This window comes from Pan paniscus, chromosome 11 (genome assembly GCF_029289425.2).
Source record: "Pan paniscus chromosome 11, NHGRI_mPanPan1-v2.0_pri, whole genome shotgun sequence".
NCBI classification, from domain to species: Eukaryota; Metazoa; Chordata; class Mammalia; order Primates; family Hominidae; genus Pan; species Pan paniscus.
In genome coordinates, this window is record NC_073260.2 from 86,999,464 (window position 1) to 87,015,022 (window position 15,559).

Genomic DNA, 15,559 nt, shown 5'->3' on the forward strand with positions numbered 1-15,559 from the left:
CGCGATAGCTCACGCCTGTAATCCCAGCACTTTGGGAGGCCGAGGCGGGAGGATCGCTTGGATCCTGGAACCCGGGAGTTCCAGAACAGTCTCAACCACCACAATTAGCAATAAAAAAATAAATAAAAATTAAAGCACATTTGGGCAAGATGTTTTAAAGATCTCTGTGCTTCAATTTTCTAATCTAGGAAATGACGATTATAATATCGAATTCACGGGGGACAATTATATTGAATATTCAATAAATGTTAGTTATCACTGTTTACAGTGGTACCTATGTGCACAGCCCCCTCCAGCGCGTAAAAGCACTTTACAGCGCAGCGCTCCAGGCTCAAGACAGATGTTATTGTTGTTGTTGTTATTATTATTATTATTATTATTATTATTATTATTTTGAGACGGAGTCTCGCTCGCTCTGTCGCCCAGGCTGGAGCGCAGTGGCGCGATCTCGGCTAACTGCAACATCCCCCTCCTGGGTTCAAGCGATTTTCCTGCCTCAGCCTCCCGAGTAGCTGGGATTATAAGCACGCGCCACCGAGCCGGGCTGATTTTTGTATGACAGATGTTATTAAAGACAGCGTGGAGAAACCAGAGCCTGCGTTGCTGAGCTTGCGGCCGCCCGCTTCACACCGCACTTCAGATCCGCTGGGTCAGGACGTGGATTGTCCCGTGCAGGCATCCATCGTCGAGTGTGGCAACGAGAGGGCGGGAACAGGAAGTGAGGATAGGCCGAGTTCCGGGCGCGAGGCGGCCACTGTGGAGAGCAGAGCGCGGCGGCTGGAAGCTGCTAAGTCAGAGCCGCGATGTTCCGGATTGAGGGCCTCGCGCCGAAGCTGGACCCGGAGGAGATGAGACGGAAGATGCGCGAGGATGTGATCTCCTCCATACGGAACTTTCTCATCTACGTGGCCCTGCTGCGAGTCAGTGAGTGTCTCCCGGGCTGTGACTGTGAGACCAGCGGGGAGCTCACCGACGGGCACCCCTTAACTCTAAGGGGTCATCGGGGCCTTCGAACTGAGCTGAACGGTAGCGGGGAGCAAGGAGGGTGCGCGTTGAAGGCGACGGGCATATGCGCGGTTTGAGGTCTGCGGGTCAGGGTCCGGGCACTGAAGTGCACGTGGTGGCCGGCGCGCGTGTTTAATCATCCTGGTTCTCCCAGCTTGAAGAATGTTTGAGCTGCCGGGCGCGTTGGCTCACACCTGTAATCCCACCCAGCACTTTGTGAAGCCGAGGCGGGCGGATCATTTGGGGTCAGGAGTTCGTGGTGGCGGGCGCCTGTAATCCCAGCTCCTCGGGAGGCTAAGGTGGGAGGATTGTTTGAATCCAGGAGGCGGAGGTTGCAGTGAGCCGAGATCGCGACACTGCACTCCAGCTTGAGTGACAGAGCAAGACTCCATCTCAAAAAAAAGAATGTTTGAGCTGAAAGAGCTCAAGTAATTATCCCTAGAGGAACTCCCTCGTTTTTGCAGACGGAGAAACAGAGAAACAGAACCAGAGTTCTAGAAGGAAGAAACAGCCTTCTTGGGAAGGCTGACCAAAGGTCACTCAGCGATTCAGTGAATGATCTTCACCTAAAATCCAGAACTCTTAACTCAGTACCAGCTTCCTTCCCTTTCTTTTCTTTTCTTTTCTTTTTTTTTTTTCTCGATACAGAGTCACGCCCTGTTGCCCAGGCTGGAGTGCAGTGGCGCAGTCTTGGCTCACTGCAACCTCTGCCTCCCGAGTTCAAGCCATTCTCCCACCTCAGCCTCCCGAGTAGCTGAGATTACAGGCGCGCGCCACCACGCCCGGCTAATTTTTGTATTTTTAGTAGAGATGGGTGTTTAACCATGTTGGCCAGGCCGGTCTCGAACTCCTGACCTCAGGTGATCCACCTGCCTCAGCCTCCCAAAGTGCTGGGATTACAGGCGTGAACCAGCGGCCGGGTTCCTTCCCTTTCAAAAGTGCTGACCTTTGAAATCCAAAAAGTTTTGCTTCATTTCTGTTTCTTTGTATAGAGGGTGAAGTGAGTCATTAGGTTTTTGGAAAAAATGGGAAAAAAGAATATGAGTCTATAGGATTAATGCAAATATTTGAGGTTTTTTTTTCTATATTTTACAATTGACAGGAAGTTACTCCCATTATATAGTCTTGACAGTGGACCTTTGAGGGAGGCAGGGCCTAAGATTCTTTATATCATTTTACAAATGAGAACTTGATTTTCAGAGGGGACTTAGCAAGGAAGGAAGGTATCAGAGTTATAGGAACACTGAATATAAGAACTGGAAGCAGCTTTATGATCAGTTCTCGAATGCCCTGCCTTCTCGTTCTCAATTCAGTATCCTTTCCATTGTTCCTTGCTGTATATTATTGGCCAGCCAGTCTGGATGGAGCGGCAGGGATGGTTCAAATAAATGAAGGCCATACCAAAGTCATCCTATTGAAGGCTCATGTTGGGCTTAGGCCAGAGCTCACTGATACTGAGATGTCCCTTATTCTGTGTCTCTTTCACTGTCTATGGTATTACTCTGCTTTCACAGAAGAGCGAGTCTTGGGGAACAGAAACACCCGTATCATCCTAATTCAACAGCTTCTTGCAACTCCCAAATTTACTTATTTCCTGCCTCCTGCCTTTTTCATTGATCCAGCTGCCAGTGAAATATTTGCTGCTTCTCAGTGACCTTTGAATTTGATATGAATTGTTTATTTTCACTTTTAAGTTGAAATATAATTTGTATATTATACAATATACCCATTTAAGGTGTACAATTCAGTGGTTTTTAGCAGTCAGTTGTGCAGCCATCACAATTTGACAGTATTTTCCTTCCCCCTAGAAGAAACACCATACGAATTCATTGTTACCCCATTTCCCCCTTTTCTCCAGCCTTTCACAACGACTAATCTACTTTTTCTCTATGGATTTGTCTAGTCCGGATTTTTTTTTTCTTTTTTTTGAGACGGTCTTGCTCTGTTGCCTAAGCTAGTGTGCAGAGGTGGAGGCTGCAGTGATCATGGCTCACAGCAACCTCGACCTCCCAGGCTCAAGTGATCCTCCTACTTCAGCCTCCTGAGTAATTGAGATTGCAGGCACACACCACCACGCCCTGCTAATTTTTTATTTTTTGTAGACACGAGGTTTCATTATGCTGCCCAGGTTGGTCTCAAACTACTGGGCTCGATCAATCCTTCTCATTTCCTCCTCCCAACGTGTTGGGATTACAGGTGTGGTCCACCACACCTGGCCCTGGATATTTCATTTAAATGAAATTGTCAAATGCATGGCCTTTTGTGTCTGGCTTATTTCACTTAGCATAACATTTTCAAGATTCATCCATGTTGTAGCATGTGTCAGAACTTCATTTTGATAGCTAAATAAGTTTCTGTTGGAAGGATGTATCACATTTTGCTTATCCATTGATCATTTCATGGATTTTTTTCTGTCGTTAAGAATTAGTAGGAAAAATTGGATATACTGCTGACTTTATCAGCTTCTGACAGATCTCAGTGTCTTCAGTTTAATATTAAGAAATTGAGCTGGGCGCAGTGGCTCATGCCTGTAATTACAGCACTTTGCGGGGCTGAGGCGGGCAGATTGTTCGAGCTCAGGAGTTCAAGACCAGCCTTGTCAACATGGTGATACCTCGTCTTTTAAAAAAATACAAAAATTAGCCAGGCATAGTGGCATGTGCCTATAGTCCCAACTATTCAGGAGGCTGAAAAAAATAAATAAATAAAATAATGTTAACAAAATTCTATTAGTATGAGTATTGAGAAAGAAGGTGATTTGGGTAGCTTTTTTTTGGTCACAACACTTTTACACAGGACAGTAATATCACTTCTTTAGATCTATATGTCGACACTTAGTTTTCTAGACATTTCTATGTACATGATCTTATTAGACCCTCTTAATGACTGAGGTAGGACTGTATCAGATGTGATCTAGAGTATGTTAAGTGATATATAGCTAATCAGTAAGAGACCCAAAATAGGTGTCCAGCTCTTCCGGTTCTCTAGTTCAGTGTTTTCCCATATCCTCTGCCTTTCAAATGAGTTTTTAAAGGTGAAAAATGCCCATTTGTTTCCTCTAGAGTTTTGTTCCTTTTACAGTTAAAATAAATCGCTAGAGTAAAGGATTGTCATTTGAAAGAGAATTGGATTTATACTTTATGGCCCTAAGGGGCAAACTATCTGGATAAAAGGTTTTATGTAGTATAAGAATGAAATTTACAATAATAGCTGAATGACAGTGGAATGGGCTGCTTTGGAAGGCAACTAGTCCCTTTTGCTGGGCTGTACAGGCACATGCTTGACCATCACTTGGGGTTATTTTCAAAAACATGTTGAATAAACCTGATAATTCTATAATGTAGCCTATGGGCTAATAGATTTGAAAACTAATTTTAGATTTGTTTTTCTTTCAGCTCCATTTATCTTAAAGAAATTGGACAGCATATGAAGACAGGACATCACATATGAATGCACGATATGAAGAGCCTGGTTACAGTTTCGACTCCTCTCTGCAAGTGAATAGGCCCAGAAAGGTGTAAGAGACTCTTTGAATGGACATAAAATTCTGCTTGTTAAGAACAAGTTTGGCTCTGGTAACTGACCTTCAAAGCTAAAATATAAAACTATTTGGGAAGTATGAAACAATGTCTCGTGATCTGGTGTACCCTTATCCCTGTGACGTTTGGCCTCTGACAATACTGGTATAATTGTAAATACTGTCAAACTCCATTTTCTAGCAAGTATTAAGGGAGCTGTGTCTGAAATGGCACTGTCTTGTCAGTCATTTCTGTTTACCTTTTTCTTCTGCCCAGAGTGTATTTGTGAAGAGTCTCTTATGTTTTGTGGAAATCAGCACACAACCACAATGACATTTAAGCACAGGATCATTATTAGTCTATGTTTTTAATAAACATATCAATTAAGAAAAGTTGGGTTTCTATTTTTCTTATCCTACTTTTTGCTGCAAACCAACAATCACTAGTGAGACTTGTATTATATTGAGATTATTGCAAGCTTCAGTAAGTTCATCTTGTTTTGGACTAGAGAATTTGCCAATCCTGATGAAGTGTCATTGTGTTTTATTGCCAGGCAGTCTTAATGAAAGGTAGCATTACTGCTTGATGCTGAGTATATGAAATATTAATACTACCAAAGGAAAAAGTACTATATTTTTAAGCCAAATAGTTCTCCAAGTTTGTTGAGTGGAGGGGGGATAGTCCTTAACCTTCTCCCCAGGAGCAACTACATACACCTCTTTTTAGCTGATTTTATTGGTATTTACCTTTTTGTCTCTAAATAATGTGACGGTCGTGATTGGGATTTAGGTCTCTTTCCTGTCCTTAGCGCCATCACTCACACGTATCTTGTCATCTCTTCCTTCCAAAGGATAACGTAGTGTGATCTTGAGTAGATTAGTATCATTAGGATTCTGAGTATAGTACCTGGTTTTCTTTTGCTGTGTATCTTTTTGTTTTTTTCTAGGCTTGGTTTTTCTATGGAATTTCCACTAAATCAACTAAACTTTTTGCCATTTATCTAAATCATTCACAGCAATCAGCTTTATTAGGTACTCTGTTTCATTTTCCTGAGTAAGCGTTTCCTGGAGTCTTCTGACCTGCCCCTGACTGGACTGATAGCCTTCTATGCCTGATGTGTGACTATATTCTGGGAACTCCCTTCACTATTGTCCGGGAATTCCTTTTCTTCTCTCTTATTATATCTCGTTTTCTGTTACCTAGTGTCTTGGTCTTGGTTTACTCCCTTGTTTGATGGAGCCTGTTTTCTCTGGCAGTGTCCTCCTGAGAAAGGTGGCATAGGAGGTGAATGACCTTGCTGGTCTAAAAATGTCTTTTTCTTTTTTTTTTAACACGGAGTCTTGCTCTGTCAACTAGGCTAGAGTGCAGTGGCATGATCTTGGCTCACTGCAACCTCCACCTCCCAGTTCAAGCGATTTTCCTGCCTTAGCCTCCCAAGTAGCTGGGATTACAGGCACGTGCCACCACGCCTGGCTAATTTTTGTATTTTTAGTAGAGACAGGGTTTTGCCATGTTGGCCAGGCTGGTCTCAAACTCTTGACCTCAGGTAATCTGCCCACCTCAGCCTCCCAAAGTGCTGGGATTATAGGCATGAGCCACTGTGCCTGGCCTTAAAAATGTCTTTATTCTATAGTTTGATGAATATAGGGTTCTAGATTAGCAATCATTTTCCTTCAGAATTTTAAAGCAAAGCCTCTAGCTTTCAGTGTTGCTGCTGAGAAATCTGAAATCATTCTGATTCCTGATTTTTTTGTGGGACTAAGTATTTCTTCCTGAGAAACAAGGATCTTTGTTCCTAGTATGCTTATATTCCATGATGACATCATTTAGTGTGTGTTTATTTTAATACACTGTGGTGGGCACTTGGTGAACCTATTTAAACTTGAAACTTGTATCTTTCTCAAATTTTGTAGGTTTTAAAATAATTATATTATTTTTTATGGCTATGTAAGTGTATATATTTATGGGGTGCATGAGATATTTTGATACAGGCATACAGTGCCTAATAATCACATCAGGATAACGGGATTATCTGTCACCTCATTTATAATTTATTTATGTTACAAACATTCCAGTTATACTTTTAGTTATTTTTAGATGTACAGTAAATTATTATTGACTGTAATCACCCATTATGCTATCAAATACTAGAACTTATTCATTACATCTAACTATATTTTTGTACCCATTAGCCATCCCTGCATTCCTCCCCTAACCTTTCCTAGCCTCTGGTAACCATCATTCTACTCTGTCTCCATGAGTTCAGTCGTATTAATTTGTAGCACCCACCAATGAATGCTTATAGGTTTTTATTGATTTCCTCCCCTTCTTTTTCCTTCTGCTCTCTTTTTAGAACAATAGTACTTTTAATGTTTTCTTTTTCCTTTATATTCTATTTTATCTGTAATTGCTTTTCTCTTTTTTTGTTTCATGTTAGATGCTTTCCTTGGTTGTCTGCTCACACTTAAAAATTGGGAACTAACATGGATGAAAGGCCTGGAGTGGAGCTTGTTGATGTTGAACTTTGCCAAAGGGCCATCTATTGGGCCATTTTTGTTGAGAAAACTTTTTGCATCTGTATCTTTAGTTATTCCCTATTGAGCTGGTCATTGCTCAGAGAACAAAGACTCTTCCAATCTCCCAAGTGCTGAATGAGGCCCTGCCAGCATTCTGGGATTCAAAGGAATAGGGCTGTGGTGAGGCTCAGGACAGAGAGGTGTGTGTGTGTGTGTTTCAATATCCAGTATGCATTTGCTCACTGCGTCTCTGTTTTGAGTATAGTACCTCTGCCCAAACTGCCTGGCATCCCATAATCTAGAGACCTTCTATTTTACCCTTTTCAGAAAATAAACTTTTTATTTTTTGGAGACAGAGTTTTGCTCCAGGCTGGAGTGCAGTGGACGATCTTGGCTCGCTGCAACCTCTGCCTCCCTGACTCAAACGATTCTTGTGCCTTAGCCACCTGAGTAGCTGGGATTACAGGCGCACACCACCATGCCTGGCTAATTTTTGTAGTTTTAGTAGAGATGGTGTTTCATCATGTTGGCCAGGCTGGTCTCGAACTGCTGGCCTCAGGTGATCCGCCCATCTCAGCTTCCCAAAGTGCTGAGATTACAGGTGTGAGCCACTGCACCTGGCCTAAAAAAAAAAACTATCATTTTGAGAGGGTACTGTGTAATGGAGACTGTTTTGCTGCATAGAGTTGCAGAGAGCATCTGATTACTTAAACCTTGCACCAATTCTTATTTTAATGTCTACCCTTCTACCCCTTATTGCTAGAGGCACCTGAAGCCACTAGTTTCTGAGCCTTTTAGGGATTCCATGACATAAATTAGGTTGTGAGTTTTTGTTGTTGTTTGGGGGTTCTTGTGGGCTTTTTTCTTTTTCTACCGCTGGCTCAGAATTCAGTTTTTCAGAGTCTACTACATTATTTACTGTTGATCTACCTATTTTCCAGCTTCTAACGTTTTATTCCTGTTTCCTCTTTTCTTCCATCCTTTTAGGTTTATATCTTAAAACAAAAACCTTTACCGTCATTTAATGGGATTTTTGGGAGGGAGTGGAGGTAGGTATACGTGCTTCATCTACCATCTTAACCTGGAAAGCATGTATTTTAATTCTGTGGTTTTGTATTTATTTCTTAAATTAAGAAGGTGTAGTGTATGGCACTGTGGTCATATGAATACTGGCTCTAAAGACAGGCAGACTTGATTTTGAATGTTGGCTCCAATACTTACGAGATGGGTGATTTTCAGCAAGTGAGCTCCAAATCTCATTTTCTTTAACTATAAAATTAGGATAATAGAAACATCTCTCTACTTCAAAGGGTCGTAAGGATTAAGTGAAAAAATGCAAGTAGAGCAGCTGGCACAATTGCTTGACATTTGGTAAATGTTATTAATGGCTAGTCTTTGGTATAAGGCATTTAGAAGTGATTTGTGCTGGCATTCACAGCATAGATAGATCTCATTCCTATTTCCAGATGCTCTGAGATAGCATACTCATCCTCTAATTGTATACAAACTTCAAACTTACCAAACACTTAAGTTCATTATCTAAAAATAGCCTTAACCAATCAGTAATAATGCCATTTTACAGGTGGAGAGGTTGAGACTGCAAGTTTCAGTGGCCAATGAGTAGCAGCTGGCCAAGGCCTAGGGGACTTTTTTTTTTTTTTTTTTTTTTTTCATTTAAAAAAATTATTTCTAGTCAGTCTGTGCTTATCCAGGGGACTTTTAATGTTTATTTATTCCTTGTACCCCATCCTTACATGCTTTTCTTGGAGGAAAATAGTGTAATTGTTACCCTGGATTCTAGTGTATGTTCAGGCTGGAGTAAGAGAAAATGTGATGGTTCAGTTTTTGTGACCAGCTTTTTAACTTTCAGGCCATAAATGCCACAGAGGGGTTCAATACTTGGAATAAGCAGTTCTGAAATAGTACATTAAGAAACAGTTGGGGAGATATATACAGTTTGTTTGTTTGAATATGTAACATGAAATAAGAAAGAACCATAGCAAATTTGAGTTTGGTAAACTCTTGAAAGGGGTACGTTGAAAGAAATGGGGATAGTGAAAAATGTTTATTCTCCACAAACAGGTTACCAGCTTAGTAGGAATGCTGCTCCTAAGTTAAGGTAGTGTACTTCCTGCTGTCAGTGCAACATTAAAAAAAAAAAAAACTGCTTTATCATTGCTCTTTATAGTACTTCTGTGGAGTAAGTTAGCATTACAGTTAACGTGTTCAGCAGTTCACAGGCTGGAAAGTTTGGGCCTACATTTGGAATGAAGAACAAGTACAGGAATCAGGACTTCTTGTTCTCTTCCCCCTCTTTGCTTGAGCTAAGCTTGTCTCTTATAAGATCCAGGCACCAGTCTTCTTACTCTATTTTGCTTTTATAGCTTGATCATGTCATAAATTCTGCATGTAGCTCAGTCGTCAAGCCACTAAAGCAGGGGTTGGCAAGCTTTCTGTTAGGGGCAAATGGTAAATATTTTAGGCTTTGTGGGCTCTTACGATCTCTCAACTGCCAACTACAGTTGGTAGTATGAAAGCAGCCAGGGACAATATGCAAATGAGTGGGTGTGGCTGTGTCCCAATAAAACTTTATTTACAGAAAAGATGGCTGGCCGGATTTGTCCTACAGGACACCTTCTAAAGTAAAGAGTAAAATTTGGCTAAGTGTGAAATGGTCACCAAATCACTTTTATTACTTTAAAGATGTTCATTTTATCATAGATCAAAGCCCTGAGATTACAAATTCATTCATCAGCGTTACTGAGTTCCTGCTATGTGCCAGGCACTGTGCTAGGAGTTGAGGACATGGACGGGCAGGGGGACTGCCTTTTTGAGGTCTATAATCTGCCATAAGATGCCATGTGAGTAAATATCTCAAAGACCTGAAAACCTTGCTGGAGGCTCAGAGAGAACTTACCTGAAAACATGACATTTAAAGGAACCTGAAGGGATAGGTCCAGGTTATCTAGGGTGACTAGGTAAAGGGAGTGTCAGGCAAAGATCATGTTGATCAAGGTGGGGAGTTCAGAATTGTCCACTTAAAACAATATTGGATGCAATATGGGTACTGTATTTGAAGGAGAGGTCAGAGGGGTATATGAGCAGCTCAGCATTTATTTAGATACGTGTAGTGAGGAAAGAAAGGCATCAAAGAAGACTCCCTGATTTCTGGTTTAAGTGCAGGGTTGACGGTGCCACTCGCTGAAGTAAGGAACAAGTTTCAAGGGGAAAATAATGGGTTCGATTTTGAGCCTGGGAGGCAGTAGGGAGGACTCCCTTAGGAAGAGACACATAAAGTAAGGTTTGGGTGAATAGGAATTGGCCAGATAGAGCGGGGCATCTTTGAAAAAGTGTTAAAGCAGATGTATTTGAGGGAGAAAGACCAGTGTGACTGAAGTGTGTTGTGCACAGAAGAGCAAGAAAGCCTCAGTCCTTCCAGAAACTCCTGTTATTTATTGTGTTTTCATACTTGAGTCTTAAGAGATTCCATTCTGACATCTGCTGGCTATTGTGTATACTGCAGTTCCAAATTCCACTACACAAGAACAACCTTTAATAACGTATTTTTTGAAATTTGTCATAATAAATTTGAGATAAAACACAAGACCTTTTCCTTATTCTGTGTTATGGACATCACCCAGGAGACAGTGAACAGCTGCTACTTACATGCTACTTGTGTATGCTCAGTATTACAGATATGCCTATGTGGTGTCAGTTGCCTACTTTAGCATAAGTACACAAAACATAGAAATCACATATATAAAAGTTGAATATACTTGTTACTGAGATGTAAAACATTCAAAATCATTTATGCACTTTGTCTTTTAAACATACGAAATATTTTCAGAGTTATGAAATATGTTCTTAAATTGTTTCTTTCCTTCAGAAATAAAACACAGCTGGTTTTAGTCCAACAGTCATTATAAGGCTAAAAAGATCTACTTTAAGCGTGTCTAATAGTTTTTCATCTTTTTCTCAGTCACATTAGTAATAGTAGAGTTGACCCTTGAACAACACAGATTTGAAGTGCACAGGTCCACTTACGTGCAGATTTTTTTCAAAAAATGCGTTGAAAAATCGGAGATTTGCAACAATTTGAAAAAAGCACACATATGTAGTCTAGAAATATTGAAAAAATTTAAGATAAAGGATGTCATGAATGCATAAAATATATGTAGATTGTAGTCTTACTCATAAAATGCACACATCTATTATAAAAAATTAAGATTTATCAAAACTTATGTACACAGACCATACATAGCACAATTTGAGGTCAAGAGAAAGATGCAGTATTAAATCATAACTGCATAAAATTATCTTTTGTAATAGTGTAATACAGTAAGTCCATAGCCACCTCTTGTTGCCACTGCAGGGAGCTCAAGTGTTATAGGTATCCACTTAAAATGCCATGTGACACTCATCTCTGCATGAGCAGTTCCTCTCTCCAGTAAATTGCAAATCAAAGTAAAAGCGATCCCTCTCTGTCTCATGTATTTTTTGTGTTTAATACCATACCACAAAACTTTGAATAACTCCATGGGATCTATACAGAGTGCCACTAGTGATGCTGGAAGTGCTCCCAGGAAGCAGAGAAAAGTCATGACATTAAAGGAAAAAGTTGAATTCTTGATATGTACTATAGATTGAGGTCTGCAGCTGTAGTTGCTCTGATTTCAGACACGACTAATCTTGTAAACAGACAACCTAAACTTAGAATCTAAATAAATACAGTATAGTACTGTCAATGCTTTTTCTCTCTGTGATTTTCTTAACATTTTCTCTAGCTTACTGTGTTGTAAGAATACAGTATATAATAGATAATGATACAAAATACATATTAATCTATTTTTTATGTTATCGGTAAGGTTTCTGTGCAACAGTAGGCTATTAGTAGTTAAGTTTTTGGGGAGTCAAAGTTACATGCAGATTTGTGACTGTGCAGGTGTCGGGGCCCCTAACTCCCACGTTTGTTCAAGTGCGGGGTATTTTCATTTCCACTTAAGTATATAGAGGCCAAAAATGCAAAAAAGAAAGAAACTATTACATAAACAGATGTACAAAGATAATACTGCATTTGAAATACAGTCACTTGAAATGTTCACTAATCAGCTTACATATTCAAGTATAAATTCGGTGAACAAAATGATTTAGGGACAGCGATATGTGATGTAAAAATTGTGGGTTGTTGGAAAGTAGAGATCTGTCTACATGGAAAGAATACTAGAATTAGGATTTCAATGTCCTAGATTATAGTTTCAGCTCTGCTATTTATCATGTGACTATGTGAGTCAGATTTTTTAGTTGCAAACACCAAAATCCAATTTTGACAGAAAAAGAAAAGTATTTTATTAAAAGGATAACAGGGAGTTCAGTATCACCAGGAGGCCTAGAGAATTAGGCTTGGAGAGTAGGCAACTGGAACATCACCCTTTGTTCCTTGGTCATACTCCACAGAGCTGGGGCAGTGAGGACGCCATTTCTGCTGAACATTAGGTGCCACCACTTACTTTGCCAAAGCCACATGCACAGAACCCTGGATCATGGCAGCCAGTGTTGCTCTAAGAACTTGCCGCACTTGCCATCGTCCCAGAGAAAATTATTCCAGAGACTTTATTGTGTCTCTGGTTCTTAATTCAAAATCAAGAGTAATTTGTAGCATGATAGAATCACAAGGAGAAGCAGAGAAAATACCTGGAATTTCCACTTCTATAGTGAAAGGCATGTTCTGCTTCCCAGCAAACTCATAAACAAGGAATTCCCAAATGTAGGAAGGGACCTCAGATGCTGGGCAGCCAAAAAGCATGGCATGTCCACTATGTTGACCTGGGACACCACTCTGTGTAAGGCCAACTTTTTCTGGAAAGCAAAGTAAATAAAGCTCCCATGGCTGAGGAGATTTTGTGTGTTCACTTATACATTTGCCAGTAAACACCAGCCAGGTGCCAGTGTATAAAGATGAGTAAGTTTCCTCTCGAGTCTAATGGTAGGATAGAGGCATGCAGAGGTGAGATGAGGGCAGAAAGAAGAGAGGGCTCAACTGTAGTTTGTGAATGATGTTCTTATATTTAAGTAGTTATATTTTTGGCTGGGCGCATTGGCTTACACCTGTAATCCCACCACTTTGGGAGGCCGAGGCAGGTGGATTACCTGAGGTCAGGAGTTTGAGACCAGACTAATCAATATGGTGAAACCCTGTCTCTACTGAAAATGCGAAAGCCTGTAGTCCCAGCTACTTGGGAGGCTGAGACAGAAGAATCGCTTGAACCCAGGAGGTGGAGGTTGCAGTGAGCTGAGACTGAGCCACTGCACTCCAGCCTGGGCAACAGAGCGAGACTCTGTTTAAAAAAAAAAAAAAATCCCTGGCCAGGTGTGGTGGCTCATGCCTGTAATCCCAGAGCTTTGGGAGGCTGAGGCGGGCGAATCACCTGAGGTCAGGAGTTTGAGACCAGCCTGGCCAACATGGTGAAACCCCGTCTCTACTAAAATACAAAAATTAGCTGGGCCTAGTGGCTGGTACCTGTTAATACCAGCTACGGGGGAGGCTGAAGCAGGAGAATCGCTTGAACCTGGGAGGTGGGGGTTGCGGTGAGCCAAGATCGTGCCATTGCACTCCAGTCTGGGCGACAAGAGCAAAACCCCATCTCAAAACAAACAAAAATTCCCATGTGGCACGTGATGCTTGCACCACTAATAGGGAAGACAGCTTGCTCTTGTAGGACACTGCTGTAGCACTTTGAAAGTCAGCTGTTTTATACAAATACCAAAATGATAATGTTAGCTGGCACAAATCCAGAAACTCAAGCTTTTGATTGTTTATTGACAGTCATATCTGGACTGCCAGTTTCATGGAGTAAGATACTTTTCAAAGGATTAAATATGGCATAGCTTTGTCAGTCAGCAAGGTAAATCATCAGGCTCATTGCAGTGTGAGACTACCCCTGTGGTCTTTCTACTATACCTAGCTACTGTACAACTTTGTGTCTTAAAATAAATTGTTGGCTTTAGGTTTTAGTGTTTGGTTTTCTTATTTATAAAAGAGACCAGCTACGTGGTAACTTAGACCTCACCCAGAATCATACCACATTCACCATATGGTAATAATAGATGGAATACATTTTTATGGAATATATTCTATAGAACCAGGGACTGAAAAAGGTCAGTAGGACCACGGGGTCAATTATTTCAGGCCACAATTTCGTGTAATAATTTCTTTTTCATAGTATTCTTGGTAAATTATGTTTCTATAGCTGATATTCTCTCATAAATTCCGGAGGTCTGTATCCAACTCCTTTTCTTTTTTAGAGACAGGGTCTTGCTTCATTGCCCAGGTTGGTCTCAAACTCCTGGGTTCAAACGATCCTCCTGCCTCAGCCTCCTGAGTAGCTGGGATTACAAGTGAATTGCTTTTTTTTTTTTTTTTTGAGACACAGTCTCACTCTGCCACTCAGGCTGGAGTGCAGTGGCGCACGATCTCTGCTCACTGCAACCACCACCTCCCAGGTTCAAGCGATTCTCCTGCCTCAGCCTCCTGATAGCTGGAATTACAGGCACGCGCCACCACACCCAGCCAATTTTTGTGTTTTTAATAGAGACGGCGTTTCACCATGTTGGTCAGTCTGGTCTCAAACTCCTGATCTCGTGATTCGTCCGTTCGACCTCCCAAAGTGCTGGGATTACAGGCGTGAGCCACCACGCCCAGCCGTGAATTGCTTTTTTAATCACTCTACTTGGATGACACACAGGCATCTCAAAATTAATTATTTTTAATTGATAGATAATTGTACATATTTATGGGGTACATGTGATATTTGACTCATGCATACAATACGTAATGATCAAATCAGGGTATTTAGGATATCCATCTCAAAAATTTATCATTTATTTGTATTGGGAGCATTTAAATCTAGCTATTTTGAAATATACAATAAATTATTGTTAACTACAGTCACCCTACTGTGCTATCGAACACTAAAATTTATTCCTTCTATCCATGTTTGTACCCATTAACCAACCTCTCTCTATCCCCTTCCCCTCCCAGCCTCTGGTAACTGTCATTCTACTTGCCAACTGCATGAGATCAACTTTTTAGCTCCCACGTATGAGTGAGAACATGCGATATTTGTCTTTCTATGCGTGGCTTATTTCACTTTACATAATGACCTCCAGTTCCATCTGTGTTGCTGCAAATGACAGGCTGAATAGTATTCTGTTGTGTATATATGCCACATTCTTTTTATCCATTCATCTGTTGATGAAGACTTAGGTTGCTTCCATATCTTGGCTATTGCGAATAGTGCTGCAATAAACATGGGGATCCAGGCATACCTTTGACATACTGATTTCCATTCCTGGATAAATATCCAGCAGTGGGACTGCTGGATCATATGGCAGTTCTAGTTTTACTTTTTTGAGAAACCTCCATGCATTTTTCTATACTGGCTGTATAATTCAGTGTATGAGAGTTCCCTTTTCTCCATGTCCTCACCAGCATTTGTTATTTTTTTGTCTTTTTGTTAATAG

General features: G+C 40.9%; 1 protein-coding gene across 2 annotated transcripts; it reads left to right on the top strand.

Moving 5' to 3' along the window:
• Positions 1 to 688: 688 nt before the first annotated feature.
• Positions 689 to 4,915, top strand: TOMM5 (translocase of outer mitochondrial membrane 5). Of its 2 annotated transcripts, XM_008967816.4 has the most exons (2): positions 702 to 924; positions 4,401 to 4,915. In XM_008967816.4, exons 1-2 carry the CDS (start codon positions 804 to 806, stop codon positions 4,433 to 4,435), a joined length of 156 nt encoding a protein of 51 aa, XP_008966064.1. In that variant the 5' UTR covers positions 702 to 803; the 3' UTR covers positions 4,436 to 4,915. The 2 variants fall into 2 exon arrangements, with proteins under 2 accessions (XP_034823335.1, XP_008966064.1); XM_034967444.3 differs by lacking the exon at positions 4,401 to 4,915 and having other exon boundaries at positions 689 to 1,097.
• Positions 4,916 to 15,559: the final 10,644 nt, after the last annotated feature.